General features: G+C 35.5%; 1 protein-coding gene across 1 annotated transcript in view; it reads left to right on the top strand.

The window, feature by feature from the left end:
* Window positions 1-16,967, top strand: part of MYO3B (myosin IIIB) — a 173,272-nt gene that overhangs the window by 128,303 nt on the left and 28,002 nt on the right. The window contains exons 33-34 of the mRNA XM_072341621.1: window positions 6,432-6,495; window positions 7,382-7,502. Of these exons, the coding sequence (XP_072197722.1) occupies window positions 6,432-6,495; window positions 7,382-7,502 (185 nt within the window). The remainder of the gene's footprint in view (window positions 1-6,431; window positions 6,496-7,381; window positions 7,503-16,967) is intronic.

Below are 16,967 nucleotides of genomic sequence, written 5' to 3'. Positions count from 1 at the left end.
GCAGACTTGCAAAATGGAGATGGCCAAAGATAGACTAGACATACTGTAAACCTTAAAGTGGTGCCTCCCTCTTTGTAGAGGAAGAATATTTTGATCTTCCTTACCAGTGGAGTCATTTCAGTCAAATATCGCCCTACTCTGTCTTGGGTAGAGAAGGGAACTGCTCCATCTATTATTTGTCTATCTCTCTTACAGTGTTGTAGGAGAGGTGTTGGCTGGAGGAATCCCTTTGGTATAGCAGATTTTGGAGACTAAGGGCTATGAGGTGTCCTCTGCTGTGGGATAGGCAGCAGGAAATCTCAGTTCTTATCCTAGTTCTTATTTCTGTTAATTTATAGACTTTCTATACAGCACACAAATGCAGTTACACCTGCATGTTATATCTATTATGAGTTCTCTGAGGAAATCAGAGGCTTGCTTGAATGCAACTAGATGCTATTATTCCATTGAGAAAATTGCTTTGTTTGTTGTTTTTGTTGTTGTTATAATTTTTTTAATTACACTGACTCTTCCTCTGAGAAAGTATTTCAGATTTCTCTGTGTATTTTCAGAACACTGAGTTACAGTAATTTCCACATGAACTTTTTTTTATATTAAATAATGTCTGCTAAATGTTTCAGTGCATTAAATGATTTTGTTCACGTGTAATCACCTGCATCCTTTCGGGTTAATAATATTCCAGAGTGTTTCCCTTGCAGTAGTCTGATCTCAGAATAAATAAATAAGTAAACAAGGTTGAGGCTGGTGGAAAAGGACCCAAAAAAATGTATATACAGTTTTTTTGTAATGTTATTCAGGGAAAAGAATGAACACGCTACAATTTACTTCATATCTCTGTCCTCGGGTCTCCTCATGGCTTACAGGGGCAATGAGTTTTGTGATTCTGCTTTCCCTTCATGTGCGTGCAGCAGCCTCTCTCTGCTAACTACTGGAGAGGAGAACTATTCTGTGATCTCTTCAGAACTTTTGACAGCTATTTGCCCTCCAGTCTGCACCAATGGCATTAAGACAGAGCTAATAACCTGTCTGCTGTCAATTCTGCCTGGTAACCCAAATTAAAATTTAAAATTAAAATACAAATGCAAGTAAGTATTTTGTCTTTTTTAGTGTTTTGAAGCTTTCACCTGAACTTGTTTGGAGGCACATGGCCTTAAATTTTTTATTTTTTTTTTAATTTTTCTTCCTGTTCTGTATATAGGAAACCAGAAACCATTTTCTTCCCTTTCTACGTCAGATTGTTCCCAGAATTCCTCATTGCTTTCCAAATGTATCTTTCTGGATTAGGTACAGTTTTGTCAACTGTACATCCCTTGAGTCTCATTAAAATTTTATGGATCTGCAGCTGTAGAGGTGAATTTGGGCTTTATGGAACAGAAATAAACAGACTTCTGTAGGTATTCAGACAATGAACTTACATGGAAAACAGTGTATAAATGCCTTTGCATATTTAGATTGAAGGTGCCCATATAAAATATATTCACCATTCACTTCTTGCACACACTCCTGATTGCTGTACACAATCAGGCAGGTAATAAAATTCATACCTTCTTTTGCCTGGAGCTGCTAAACTGCCACTACTGCTGACAATTCTGTTTAAAACCCAACAAATTTTCCAGCTTATTTGCCTAATCCTATACATTTCCCTGCAGTGGCCCCAGGTTCCAGTGATTTCAGTGAGACTGGAAAATGTTGAGCATTTTACAGGTGATGTTCAGAATCTTAGGACTAAATCTGGTAACTTCTTTCCCATAAATCAAGGCTCCCTTCTACATGTAACTGTTAGGGGGAGTTGGGTTTTAAGTGTGTGCCTGTTCAGTCATACAGGAAACTTGTAGGAAACAGTGGTGAATAATAGTGCAGATGTTTAACACGGTAGCTTGTAATCTATCTCTAGGGAAGGCAGCCTTACTGTGGCTTCACATACCATTGAACTGATATGTTGAATAATAAAATATTCTTTTCATTTCATTTCCTTTCAGTTCTTTCAATTTCTTTTCATTTCTTTTGTTTTCTAGTTAGTAGTTTTGGAAAATAAAAAAGGAGCTGAAAAGTATTCAGGATACAAAAGGAAAATCACATAAAGTTCTTTCCCGTTGTATGCACAGGATATATAACAACCTGTTACTATTTCCAAAGATCTATTAAGACAAAAAAGTTCCAGTACTATAACATATATAAAACACTCAAATTTACGAAGTTATGAATTTCAAAGTGCTTTGAGGAAAATGGCACTTACAAAAGAATTAAATTCCTTCAATGAAATTGAATCTTTACACCTAGTTCACACTCCCTAGTTGGTGAATGCAGGACGTAAGCTAGTAAGTGTTGTAAAGTGCTAATTAAAGTGCACACATTGTTAATTTAACAATGCATGTGCTTTCTAGTATGGCAGAAAGAATTGTTTCCACATAGTTATGTCTGTAACTGTAACATCATATCAGATAGTATCTCTTGCTCTTTTCTTTTCTTGTGGAGTTCTGTGTGTTAAAGTCACTTGTTAAAAGATAATTAACATCAATATTAGTTTTGCAGTCTTGACTCAAAATCATTGTGATTTTTCTCCTACAGCTTTTTCTGCTTAGCTAGCTGGTACCCAAGCTTTGACTGGTCAGTATGTGTGTCCTCATACAGTTTTTATTTTAGTAAAACTCTTCATGTTCATATGAGACTTAGATATCTTTATGTTCATATGAGACTTAAATAATCAAGGAAGGATGATAAAGTGAACAAAACTACATGAGCATGACAGTTTAGGTGAATATTCAGCAGCAAATTTCTGTTTTGTCTGATTAAAGCCAGGCACATGAAGCTGGCTCTCTTGTAAACTTTCCAGGTAAATGTGCTGACTGGATCTCATCTGTCTTACCCAAATAGTGCTGTCTTGCAAATGTGGAAATTAAAATTTTTGGAAACAATAGTGAAAACAGTTTCATCAAAGGTACCTTGAAATATCCTGCACCTCAGGATCACTCTCAGATGCCACATTTTCAAATTTTAGCAACCAACACCTGTTGACTCATGCAAACTAGCTGATGCTGAACTGCATTTATGTTGCATTTGATTAGACATACAATATCAGACAGACTTTAAAAAGATCTCAGATTCTGATCTCAAGATTCTCAGCTTCTGTTGCTTCAATGCAGGACGTAGTATTTCCTCTCACTCAGTTTCATGAGGTTCTCCTCTGCCTCATTTTCTATCCTGATGAGGTTCCTCTGAATGACAATGTCATGACTCTATTAATGAAGATTCCACTTTACACAATTAGGGAAAATTGTCTATTCCTCTGCCAAGACCAGAATGACAGCCTTAAGGAAGCCCTGGTGGTAGTGTTATGTTTTTGTTTATCTGATTCATTCATTGGGTTTTTTGTTTTATTTTGCTGGAGACAGTCCCCTGCCAACTGAGGCTCAGGACTTGCCCTGACCTACTCATGGATTGTGGTAATAAATCCCTGACAGATAGTAATGTTTTACAAAATAGGCAATTTCTCTTAATTTGAATTGATCTCTGGAAACAGCACCCATATCTCTGCATTATCTTCTACCAGGTGAAAACAAGTGCTCTCTGGTTCTATGTAGTTTCCTATTTGCCACTGACTTTATGGGGAAAATGATCTGATCTCCTTTAGTATGTTCTAGAGCAAGAACTCATATTTTATTGCAATTCAATTATTTTAACATACCACTAAAAGTACTCAGGACTTTTGCTGTCTTCTCCAGTGTTTCTGCAGCTTTAATGGAATCCAATAAGTCATAGAAAGTTCATTAGTGGACAGAACTTAACCATGCAGTTGCAGTTTGTCCATAGGTAAAGAAAGTGAGGATTGTATGATGCAACACAGTAAACTGCTGACTGTTCTTACTACTGTACATTACTGATGCATTCGTGAACATCCCCAAAGGTTCTCTTGTAGAATTTATCATGCAGAAATGCAGAATTACACATCATGTTGCTTTTTGGTTGGTTGTGAATAACACGGTGTCATTGGGATCCTGGTAGAAAATCAAGGTTCTAAGGCTTCAAAATTCCAGAGGCTGATTTTTGTTAGCTTAAGGTGTACAGAAAGGCGAATTGCTGAACTCTACATTTGTGCTTTAAACATTTGGATAATGTTATATCCCGTGCAAAGCAGAAGTGTTAGCAAAACCATTCAAAATTCTAGATTACTTATAGAAGATAGATATTAATTCAAGCTGCAGATTTAGATCCAGATTCAAATCAACCCCAAAACCTGAATATTTAATTTAGATCATGATTTATTCCTATTTGGCATTTTGGTCAATTGCAACATATTATACAACATACTGATTCAAGAGCAGATTTTGATTTTGACATCCATTATAAAAATATTTGAGATTTATTCATTATTTCTAGAATATGTTGTATATATTTTCTGCAGTGTGGGGAGATGGGGAAGAATCATCTCAAGAAATGCTTGAGTATTTCAGGGAGAAATCAGTGAATTATATAAATAATCCTGCTAAGTAGTTATGTAAGTAATATATATACAAGAGAAACAGCAAAAAAGAACTTTACAATATGGTACATGTTCAAATGCAGGGTCAAATACAGTCCTCACCATTTTTTGTATGTTTTGGTTTGAGAAGTGTCTCAGTACAAATTAGAGTGTATTTTCAAAGTGGTAAGTGAGCTTACAATTACAAAAACAATATTAAATATAAATTACGGCTTAGACAGAATATTTTCTTTTATTTTCATAGCATCATTGAGTAATTGGAAAAAAAAAAAAAAAAAAAAAAAAAAAAAAGAAAATCTTAAACCCAAAACCCAACAAGCAAATCCAAACTTCATTCACAAAACTTCAGCATTCCAGAAAAACCTGATGTTTGCCACATCCATGAATGCTTCCTATTGTTTCCACTCACCAAAATAACTACCATGTTACTGTCTTTATTGTTGTGATCAAGCCTGAAACAATTCAAGCAGCCCCTTGAGCTTTTTTAACACATTCAGATGAAATTAATTTAAAAGCTTAAACTCTATTGCAATATAAGGTTTTAAATATTTCAGTAGGCTTTGGATATCCTAGAATAAATATATCATCTGACACATGCATGTGGTGATGTACTGTTTTTAAATCCGATAGGTAATAGTCTAGAATGTTTCAAGTCCTTCAGTCATGTCATTTCAATTTGAGGTATTTTTAGAAGCTACATTTTAAAAGGTAAAATGTGCATGTGTTTTTTAGAGTTCAATGTGTTGTTCTGTTTTTATATGAGTCCTTTATATTCAGTGTACAAGTAATGACAAAAATGAAATTTGAGGTAACATAAATTGTATTTTCTTTTACTCAGTAAAGCAATTTTTGTCCTTTATATTTCTTCTTCCCACTGTGACTGAAAGGGCAGAAAGGTATTCAGTTGTAATAAATGGAAGTTAAACTGAAAAAGCTTACTGCCTTAAAAAGCCTTTTGCCATCCATGAAAAAAGGAAGTTATGATGTATGTCATAAACTGAGATCTATGACTGAAGCTTACATTCTAAGTGTTTCCATTGAAATACAACTGCAGTTAACTGTATTTTCAGATGGATTGTGACAGTGGTGGTGATTAATGATGCAATGGCTGAGGCAACTTTTGACAAAATGGAAGTCTTGCTTTTAATCCCAGTTGTAGGACCATGAGCTTATCAAATAATCTTTAGGAACCTCGCTTTTGTTATCTGTTAAATGCAATAGGTAGAATCTTTTTTTTTTATCTTTTTTTTTTTTTTCTTTTTTTTTTTTTACTTTGCATGACTGAAGCAAAGTGTTTTTTTTCTGTGAGGAATTTAGTATTGAGAAGATCCATTCACTTCAAAGGCCTTCCAACAAGCATCAGAGCCTACAGAAGGATTTTATGATACTTCAATTAGCTTTAATGAGAGCAGGAGTTGACCTTTAGTATTTGTATGGTAAAATAATAGAAGGTACAGACAAAGTTAATGTAAGAACTCTTACTTAATCCAAACAGCTTTAGGGGAGCACAGAGCTGTGTGTCTCACTTCTTCTTTCTTTGTCAAATTTCCCGAGTGCCCAAGTTTGAACTTCTGTGTGAAAAACAGCTCTTCACAGCCTCTGGAGGAAAAAGATGTTTCATGTTAAATCTTGTAAAATTAATTTTAACAAATTACTTCAATCTCATAGAATTCTCATAAACTCACTTTACACATACACACATATCCACAATTTTTTAATGATGAATTCATTGCTCATAGCCAGTTACCATGTTTAATAACATGCACTTCCTTACAAAAGGAAATAGGAGCGGTCTGTGTTTTCTCTGAATTGATCATATGTGCATATTTAGTGACTGGGGGGGGGGAAGAGAGGAGGAGCATCAAAAATGTGTGTGCTAGTAAGCCTTTTATGAGAATGAAGAAATTACAATATTTTAACTGCCTTTTTTTTTTTTTAATCTTGATTTTAGGCAGCAAACAAGTAACCAGTCTTCTCCTGTGGTGCCCGATTTTCTTGACAAACAAACAAAAAAGGTACTGCTAAGTTTGTATTCTAAAATAACATTGCATTGTAACTTCAAATTCCTGAGTCCACAGTTCTGCAGTGTGTTCGTGGCTGCTTGGCATCGCCATCCGAACATGAAACCGTTAGTGATGTTTTGAAGTCTTTGAGACAAAAGCCTGCTTGCTAAGAACTTTAGTTCTGTAGAAAGACAGGGAGGTACAGCGAATAAGAGAATCAAAAGGCTGGAAATTTGCTGCTGAGAATAAATGCTAGCTGCTCCCTGAGGTGATTTGTCTGTGCACTTCACTTTCTACAGATGTTAGAGCCTCTTTTTTAGTAAGGACCTGAGGTTCTTTGGTAGCACTTTGATATCCTGCTCGAATTCAATATGTGAAATGGAGGAGTCGCTCTGTGACTTGGAGCACAGCATAGTCTTTGAAGTCTGATCCAATTTTTGCTGCTTACCATTTGATGTTGAAAGGATGAAATGGAGAAAATGTACAGTTTTTGCCAGTAACTCTGCTGAGCATATGTAAGATTAAAAAAACAAAATCCCTTGGATGATGTACTTAGAAATGTTAAGCAGATTAATACCTTCCTATAGCTTTTTTCTAAAGATACAAATTAACTATGAGAGGAAATCAGCATACAGTGCATGCTATGATTTAACTGCATGAGGAAAAGGGATAAATAAGTTAAATGGAAAAAGTAAACAAATGCTTGTGACATGGATGCTAAGTCAGTGGTGCTGAAAGCCACAAGAATCTTGTGTAACTTTAATCTCGCATTAGTCATTTCTCAAAGTGTTGTGAAAAATACAAGGTTGCTGTCTGTGGGATCACAGCTATAAGTTATCATGGCAGAGTGAAATCAGAACGTTTATTGAATGCCTAAAACAGCCTTTCTTTATTCCAGAAGGATTGGGATGAGATTCCTGCTTCTCCCTTTACTGTAAAAATTGATTCGCAATTAATACGCCAATCTCAGTCAATCGCAGACCATCAGTCAAGTCCCTTGAGATGCCCTAAAAAAGGAGGTAAGGAATACAGAGTAACAGTGATTGTTTGTTTACTACTTATTAGCTGTGCACTGTCAGCATGTAACTTGCTTTATATATTCATTAACAATCCTTTGGCAGGGAATATAAGGGAACTAACTTTCTTCTGCATATTTTCAAACTGGATTTTTTAAAAAACTTTCAAGCACCTGAGATACAGAGGAAAGGTATAGGGATTTTGGAAAAATAATTTCTATTGAAAACATGGTTAATAATCCTGAAATACCTTTCAAGAACTTAAGCTCTCCTTTGCCTTCCAAGCAGAAGAAAGTGATGAAATCTCCCATGTTTGGCAGAATGAAAGACAACATGTTTGTTTATACTCAGCATTATTTAGTTGGGAACAGGAACACCTACAGTAATTCTAAAATCTGTGCAATCTGGTTTCTGTTCTATTTGCTTATGCTTGCTTAGTATTACTGCCATGGTCAGTAATGGTTTAAGAACTTGAAATAAAGCATTATGGCAGTTGTTGAGTTTTAATCTATTTATCATTTATTCCAGGAAACCAATGCCTATCAAAATACTTCCCTCTATCATTGTAATAATTTAGTTTTTGTAAATTCCTGGATGCAGATATTAATACTGTATCACAGAATACCTTCCACAACTTAAGAAAAACAGACTGATAATGTGATACCTGTGACTAGCGCAAAATAGAATGATAATACATGAATTCCCAGCTTATTACTGAAAATGAATTGTTCATAATTTTCTGTTGTATACTAATGTTTCTATTTATATATTTAATGGGACACCTTTCATCTTGTCAGTCTACAAATGTTTATCTGAATACTTGGGCCCTAATCCTGCAATTAATGTCTTTAAACTTTATAATGTTCAGTTAAACAGTTTATGAAGAAAAGAATACATGTACATACCTGAAGATCATTCTGTTATACAAAATAACATAAAGTCTTCTGCACAGGCAGAATGTGTTTTTCATGCTAAAACAAAGTGGTATGTAAAGACAGCATGTTGAGAAATCCATTATACTTCCTTGATGCATTTCAGTCCATATGGATTTTAATTCCATAGTGTGGGATTGCAGGGGATGTGTGCATTAGTCTCTTAAATTACTGCATCTAAAACAATAAACCCGTCAAACAAAAATATCTTCATTGCAGCAAACCCTCTTGAGGAAAGCAGTCAGGGCCCAAATCTTACTGCCAATGGATATTGTACGTTACCCTGCAACTAGTCTCCTTGACATCAGTGACAATGTATCTGAAATTAAACAGTCATGGGGAGTAAAACTGGCAGAATTACAGCCTTACAAACATCTGATTCCAAGTCATTGCTTAGTAATTCAGAAAGACTTCATAGAATGTGAAGTCATGGAAGAGTACCAAATGAAAAAGAGTTAAATACAACATTAATCTGAACTACTTAAGAAACTTGTATGCGTAAAAGAGTAAGAGTGTAAGGAATTTCTCTGTAAAGCATGAAGATAAATCATGCTTCCACGAATGACTGCTAGTCAAGCAAACCTTCTTAAAAGCACAGATTGTGTTCAGGTGCTCAATGCTTTCACACCCAGATTGCTCAATTCAGTCTTATTGTACAAGGTATATTTTTGAGCACAAAGTATTTTTAAACCTATTGTGAAAACCAAGTGAAATAGCAAATATCGAACATTACTTTTGAAATAAGAACATGTGTATGCAATACACATTTTATAATGTGAGACTTTACTGCATGGGTTGTATTTCACAAAACAGAAAGCTGACAATGAGGTTGACCAAATAATGTAGAGACTGTATTTTCATAATGAAACATCACTCTGCTATGCTACACATTCATACTGAATTCTTCTGTCATCGTGGTGGTAGTTCAGTGAAGCTGGAACACAGAGAAAGGAATGTGGTAGGGTTCTGCACTGGTCTCTTGCACAGTTTTGAAGCAGTGTTGTTGTTTGCTAAAGGAGGGGGTCTTTATATGTAGCAATAAATGCAAAGTGGAGGATAAGCAGCTCATTTTTCTTGAGGCCTCAGTAGGGTGGTGCTCTCAAAAGAGAGAAAATGGTTGACATGAGTTTACATGTTTCTGTATTTGTCAGTGTATTTATCAAGTGCACCAGTTCACATCTTGTTCAGCTTCCTGATGTCATAGGAGAATATTTGAAATGATAAATAAGAAAGAAGTGATTCATGGGGAGCTCACCAATGTAACTTTGGCTCAGAAGTACGTATGACTGAGATAGTCCTAAATTAATAGGAAATAGGTTTGTGAAAAGCTATTAGTATCTCTACATTGACCAGAGAGCATGATTCGTAATGCTAACACAGACACTTTAAACATGTGAGAGAATTTGAGTTTCTTACCATGGACATTCTCAGGTGGGATAAAAGGATATTTCTTAATGGTGTTTATCTTGTGTCTTGTTCCTCATGCTGTTGGCTGCAGTGCTGAAACCTTGAGAGGCAGAGGGATTTGCCAGGGTTCTGAGATGTTGTGAATTATGCAGTCTGCAGTGTCTCTTACTCTATTTTGAAGCTGAGGTACTGAAACTTGCACTGTAGTTGTAAAAGTCAGAATATGCAATATGCCCTTTGATTTTATCTTTCATATTCTGAAAACTAATGGAAATTAGGACCCAGCCCTGTTTCAAGCTGGACTTCTACTCATCAGTGACCCATTTTGAATGTTTGCCTTGCAATGTTTGTGGATTTTATTTTATTTTATTTTTTCATGTTGCTCTTTTTTTTCCCCCTTCTGGCAAAGTAAGCATAAAATGCAGTTTGGTGAATATCACTATGCTGGGTTGGAAGAAACATGTGAAGGTAGTCATTCTTTGTTGCATTTTTGGAGAGCAAGAATATGATAAAATGCGTTTGTGCTTGATGATATCATTTGAGATCATTATAGCTATTACTATCTACATGAAAACCAAAACTTCTGTTCCATAGCATCATGTGACATGTTGCCAAAGTTTTCCACTAGTTGTCACTGACATACAGGGTGGTACCGACACATGGATGCCATTAATTTCAGAATCCTATCATTCAGGGTTTTAAATCAAAGAATTTATAATCTATTTAGAATTATTTTTGGTCATATAATCAGGAGTTTCATTTCATCATTTTTAAGCCCCCCACTGAGACTAATTTTACACTGAAGGAATCTAAATCATGAAAAACTTGACTGTAGCCAGCAAAGTCATAACAGTGAATGAAACTGGATCTCTTAGTTTAATAAAACTGACTTGAAAAATCCCATGCATATCTAGAATTCAGAGGTTTTTGGGGGTAGGACTTTTTTTAATTTTGAGGGTGTTTTTTTATTTGTTTGGTTTGTTTGTTTGTTTGTTTGTTTGTTTAAATTTGTTTTCCATGAGTTAGTCCGGTTTGAGATTGTCATTCTTTTAGTAAATAGAGTAGCAAGATCATAGGACAGTCTGAATCTTACAGGAAACACTGAAGAAGCCGGCATAGCATTACGGTGTAGGATCTGGTGGCACTGAACTTGCTGTAGCTATTGATAAGGGCTATGATATTTTCTCAGGATTCTCCTGTTATGTACCACACTGCAGACAAGTTGAATCCTAGGTCAAAAGAGTTGTTAATGAAATGTGTAATGAATTTCCATGGAAAGGATCCTCCTACAGCAGTGTCTGCTTCTTCTGAATCAAAGTCTGTCTGGACACAAGCAGGAAAAAAAAGTAGCTTCTTTTCCTTTTTCCCTTAAGTGATCAAGTATCACCACTTTACTGACCTCTTCAGTTGTGTGATCTATACTGGGCTTTGAGCATAATAAACAGAAATCACATTTGCAAATCATTCATCTTTATCTTCAAGAAAACATAGAAATCATATGAAGGAAAATATACTTTTTTAGGATGTCTATTGAGAAAATAAACTCAAAATTACACTGTATCTCAGGAAATCATTGGTTCTGTCATTATAATAAATGTTGAGCCTTGAGTTGTGAGGCTGTTTATGCAGATGGATTTTCTTGGTGCAAATAAAGCTATTTCTGTGCACTGGATTTTTTGTGGTAGAACCCTGCAAGAGGCTTCAGGAGTTACCTGCCCGTCCCTTGGAGGGCCCAATATTCATTTTTCTGTATCTGTACTGGGTAGGTGCCAGTTAGCTTCATGGGCCACTGAGGTGAGAATCATAGTACAGTTGCAGTATTTCAGTCCTTCAATATGTAGTTCCAGTGTGGATTCAGAAAATATGACTCCAAAACAAATGATGTCTGTTGAACTCTCTGCTTTATGTGAAGTTTTTTAGCTGTGATCTGTGATTTGCACCTATTTCTTTTGTATTCTGAACTGGCTCACTCACAGATACTTTGTTAAACCTTTTGCTACTCTGTGATGGCATGATTTGCAGGCTATGTTCTTCCTAAGGCCAACAAATCTGAATATAAATTATGCTGTTCTTAAATTTTTCTTCGCTGTTCAGCTTCTTAATTGTTTGGTGTTTTTTTTTTTCCCCATCCAATAGAAAAAGACACAAAAAGTGACAAGTGATAAATAAAAGCTTTGATTTGTTAAACATGTTAGCTCTGTGTTTAGCCCTAGGCAGTGAATTTCATTATAGACTGGTTTACTCCTGAATTGGTTATTGTGATTGCTTCCAATGCAAAAGGATTTGACCTGCAGTCATAACTGATTAGTATCAAAGGTGAGATATAAGATAAAATGCATGTTAACTGCACAGGTAAGCTGCATGTATGAAAAGGTATACATAGCTGGACTCATTGCTTGTTCTATAATATGCTGAAATTACAGCTCATTAACTGCATCGCAATAAAAAGAGAATGTGTATTTCTCATAGAAAAAAAGAAGTAGAATCAATTTAATAAAGTCAAAAAATAGATGTAATGACATTGTGCCACAGAAACAGGTTTTAGTAGTTCTATTTCTTCCCATAGCACATGATGTCCAGGGATATCTTTCTGACCCAAGATGCATTTCCCCTGCAGTATCTGTCTTCGTTTTCTCTTCATAATGTACAGTTTATCTGAGAGCTCCTTTTTGCTGTTCCCTTGTTGGTAGTTAAACTTTTTATCATGCAGTACTTCACTGATCTCTTATTAATACTTGAAGTTTCTCTAAGAGTTCTCTAGCAGCCTTATTTATATCAGTTAGCCACCCCTGCTAGTGATTGGAAACAGCAGCATGTTTCAGACTGTCAAGGAAATAGAGTGGTTCCCAATTCATTGCTCTTCCATTTCTAAATGGTTCTGTAAAATATTGAATTATAGTATGAAACTGCATTGTGTCTTCTCAGTATAGTTGCTTTATCTCTGAGATTACTTAACCACAATTGATATTACTTTGTGTTTAGTATTTGCTGGGTTTTGCAAAGAAAAAGACAATTCAGATACTGCTTAATTTTTTTCCCCCTAATACCAGAGAAGTTTGGGCAATGTTTTTATTTCAGATTGTTTTGTAAGAAAAGAAAGGTTAAGGCAGCTCATTATTAAATGTGATAGAGATAAAAATGTATTCTGCTTGGTATAAGCTACCAAGTTGTTCCTGTATATTTGCTGACATTTGAGCTTAGAATTGGCTATTCTGAATCCTCCACACATAAATAGTAATAGATGGAGTTCAGATCTTCACTGTATGCTGTCTGCTGTATATATTCTGGAGTTGCTCACATCCTTAAATTTGTCCATGGATATTACTGAGAGCAAATGAAGTGGTAAACGGGGTAGCACAATTAACGTGAAAGTGACAGAGTGGTACATTAATGAGATAGCTCTGTAAGTACTATAACAAATTTATTTCAAAATCTTTCAAAATCTTACATATTTTGTGTGTGTTTGGATTTTTTTTCTATTTTTCTAATTTGCATAATTATTTTAGTAGTAGGATTGTAGATTGTGATTAACTACTGAAAATCATACACAGATAAATAGAAACCATAGTATATAATTTGTGTGGCTGATAAATGCCTCTGACATGTAAAGTATAGATACTTGGGACAAAGTATTTGCAGTGGCACATGTGAACTTCTGAAGATACAAGTTATTCACAAATACTTTTTGATCTGTATGTTTTCCATTCTGTAAATGATGGACTGGTGGTGAAGTATTTGGGTGGAAAGAAATTATCTTAGATAATGTATTCATTCTTACTGAATCACTCAGTGATTGTGTTCCTTTGCTCTCCTTCGTTGTTTTACATTTCAGTTCTCTCAAGAATAATCTCAGTTGATTATAATGATTAAGTTGAATATAGCAAAAGCAAATACTAGCTTCTAATAGTAATTACTATCTTGTAGAGATCATTTCTGTCCCCAGGCAAGGATAATCCTTCTTACGGATCTTTCTTGCATATGGAGAGAATTACCAAGAGCCAGTTGTGCTCACGCGTTGGCTGACATTGGCAGTTCACCAGAAATTAAAGGCCACAATCCCACCTTTCCTGCTTGTAACACTGTCTCTTAGGGAAAGATAAGAATACCACAGTCACAGGAGGAATTGTTATTGTTGCCAGTAAGGAGAAGCTGCTTTCTTACATGCAATCAGACAGGCAACAAGACTTTATAATAACTTACAAGAATGGTTTAATGAATTCTATTATTTATATTACTAAAATCTTCATAGGATCAATTCTTTGTCTCTAAGGTTTGTTCCGTTGTATCTCTTGTAGATGCACAAGCATAAGCAATGAGTGAACAGGTGGGAAACAATATAATCAAAAAGCAGCCTCTGGCTTGCTGTGTTAGTTTGGCCTCCTGGCTGGGCCGAGTCCACAGAGGAGTGTGGAAGGAACAGTTGTGAACAGCTGAACAGCATTGTAAATGCTGGTGAAAGACCCTGTCATCTTATGCATTTCCCATCTGACACTTGGATTTTGTAAGGAAAAAAACTTAGAGAATGTGTGATTGCCTAAAATTTAGGTTAAATAGCTATATCAGTTCTTTACCTTCTGCTGGAGCTAGTTCTCTCTGTAGGCTATGAAGTACTCTTCAGTTCTTTGGCCATGACTTTGTGGAAGTAGTGCTGTTCTTGGGATGCCTTTCACCACTGTGCTTGTTTGCTTCATGTGCACACATACAAGTCACATTTAAAATAAGGAAAAAAATGTTGTATTGTTCCAGCCTCTTTCTTTAGTTCTGGATTTGCAAACACCAAAAATGCCCTCCAGCAAAGTGGTGCAATTGTTTTTTCTATATTCTTTTAAGGCTGTTCTTTACCATAACTAAGAATATGCAGTAAAGAGCATGACTATCAAATGAATAACATCCAGCTTGTGGGTTCTGAAAGACTTTTTTGCAGGGAGGAAAAAAGTTTGCTGCAGCTCCATCAAAAAAGTACTGTGAACTAATCTGAGTAGCAGCTTACATGGATGTAGTACTAAAATTTCAAAACAACCAGCTGCTACAGTTAAAAATACATAAAAGAGATATTTGTGTAACAAAAATATTTATGTTGTTGGTTTGTTTTTAGAGGAGTTCGGATCTGCATCTAGTGTCCCAAAGGGGAGCAGATAGAAGATTCCAGCTTGGGCCCACCTCTTGTACTCATATTTTGCTCATCAGACTTAGAGACAAGTGATATCAATTTCTTTCATCTGTTGCTCTCCATGTGCTTACAATTAATCTTCCATTCACAAGAAACTGATAAATTGGAAGTACTGCCTCTTATAACCTCTTAAGGATCTGGCCCTGCCAGTGGTATTCAGAACAGCTGTTAGGAGTCTATAGTAAATACCAATTTTCTGTCTACTGTATTAAGGATCATTCTTTGTTCCTTTTGATCATTGATTCAGGTCCTGAGAAGGTGAGTTCCTCACCTTCTTGCACAGAGGAGTAAAACTGTGTTAGAAAAATGAAATTTCACATGGACAGACAGAGTAGCTTGCAAACTGTACTCTGTTTTGAAACATTCACTCATGGAAGAGTCAACAGAGTCAGCCAAAAGCAGTTTGGCTTTTTAGTAGTTCTGCTATTATTTGTAGAATTGCAGAGTTTTGTGGTGTGATTGGCAAGGATGGGCAGTTGACTTTTTGGCTTAGCTTCTTGTGTTTTGTTTTGTTTTGTTTTGTTTGTTTGTTTGTTTGTTTTTTAAAGTAATGGACGTATTGGAAAAAAGAAAACATCTTCCTGGAGAAGTGATCCATCAATAGGGCAAAAAACACTGATCATAGCAGATGAAGCCATGGGGAAAGTCACATGCAGAGTAAAGCTGAGAGGCATATAGACAGACAAAGTGAACAGAAAGCAAGCCAAAAGTGGAATGGAAGGAGAGCAGAAAGCCTATGTAAAGAACCAGGACAGAGAAGGAAGAAATAGGAAGATGGGAAAAAAATATATGTTGGGGGGAAAAAAAGCTTTTAGTTTCAACAATGACAGAACACTCAGTAACCACAGCAGTGAAGGATACTGCTGGTTTTCTTAGCATTGCTTTTCTCAAATGTGTGCTGAAGTTTTGCTGGAGGAAAAGTTTAATTTTAGCATTAGAGTATTTGAAAGGAGTACATCACTTTGTTACTGAAGGAGAGGTAACTTTCATGCTGTCTTGAAAGGCAAAAAGTTTTTGAAGGATTATCAATACTTATTAAACTGTTTCTTTTCCATACCAATGCCTTGTCAGTTTGCAACATTTTACATCATTATTGCAACATAGTTTTTCCTTATGCTTACGAAGTATGTGCATTTGAAAGGGTAGAGTGATAACTGCTCCAAAATGTTGGATGGAACAGACAGGGTGGAATAAGGGATTTTTTCCCTATTATAATGTAACCTTTTCTTCAGTGAAACATTATTATTATTACTGTTTATGAATTTTGGAGGCTATCCAAAGCAAATCAAGCAAAGAAAAATAGTGAAGTGTGTCCATAATGTAGTAACAAGTGAAGAGATAAATTAAAATACAAGATTCCAAATAGCAGTTAAGCGATTCACTCAACTTTAGAACAACATTCAAAAAATTAACTGGGAGAGGCAAAACTGAGAATACTCCCTCTGGACCTTGAGCACTTACAGTCTTGCATTCTGTATTTTGCAGTCCCATTCAGTGCAGTCATACAACTACTATGCCTTCTACTTTTTGGCAGGCATATTTCTAAAAATGGTGCTGCTCTAAACAGGATCTAAATAAATCTCTATTACACTTCTGATTCATGTTGGGCTGCAATATGCCATAATTTTTTTTTTTTTTTTTTTTTTTTTTTTTTTTGTGGATTAAAGGAGGAGTCATTGGGACCATGAGTTAAACAGTTTGATTTTAAATGCATCCAGCTTAGCTTTTGGGCATTTTTGTCTTTGTAATATTGTTCAGTCTTTTTGCACCATTTTACCTTCTAACATTATGGACTTTTCCATCTGTTTCTATCCATCTCTTTATTTTAGGTTGGACCTTACAAGAGATAAGGGCCTTTAGAGTTCAATTTGAATTCATTAACCTATGGCTGTTTTGCATCTTATCTGCCATTCCAGACTTTGGCAAGAATTCTAAGTTCATGTTCTTCTACAGCTTCTT

Source organism: Excalfactoria chinensis, chromosome 7 (genome assembly GCF_039878825.1).
Source record: "Excalfactoria chinensis isolate bCotChi1 chromosome 7, bCotChi1.hap2, whole genome shotgun sequence".
Classification (NCBI taxonomy): Eukaryota; Metazoa; Chordata; class Aves; order Galliformes; family Phasianidae; genus Excalfactoria; species Excalfactoria chinensis.
This window is presented reverse-complemented; position numbering and strand designations above follow the sequence as displayed.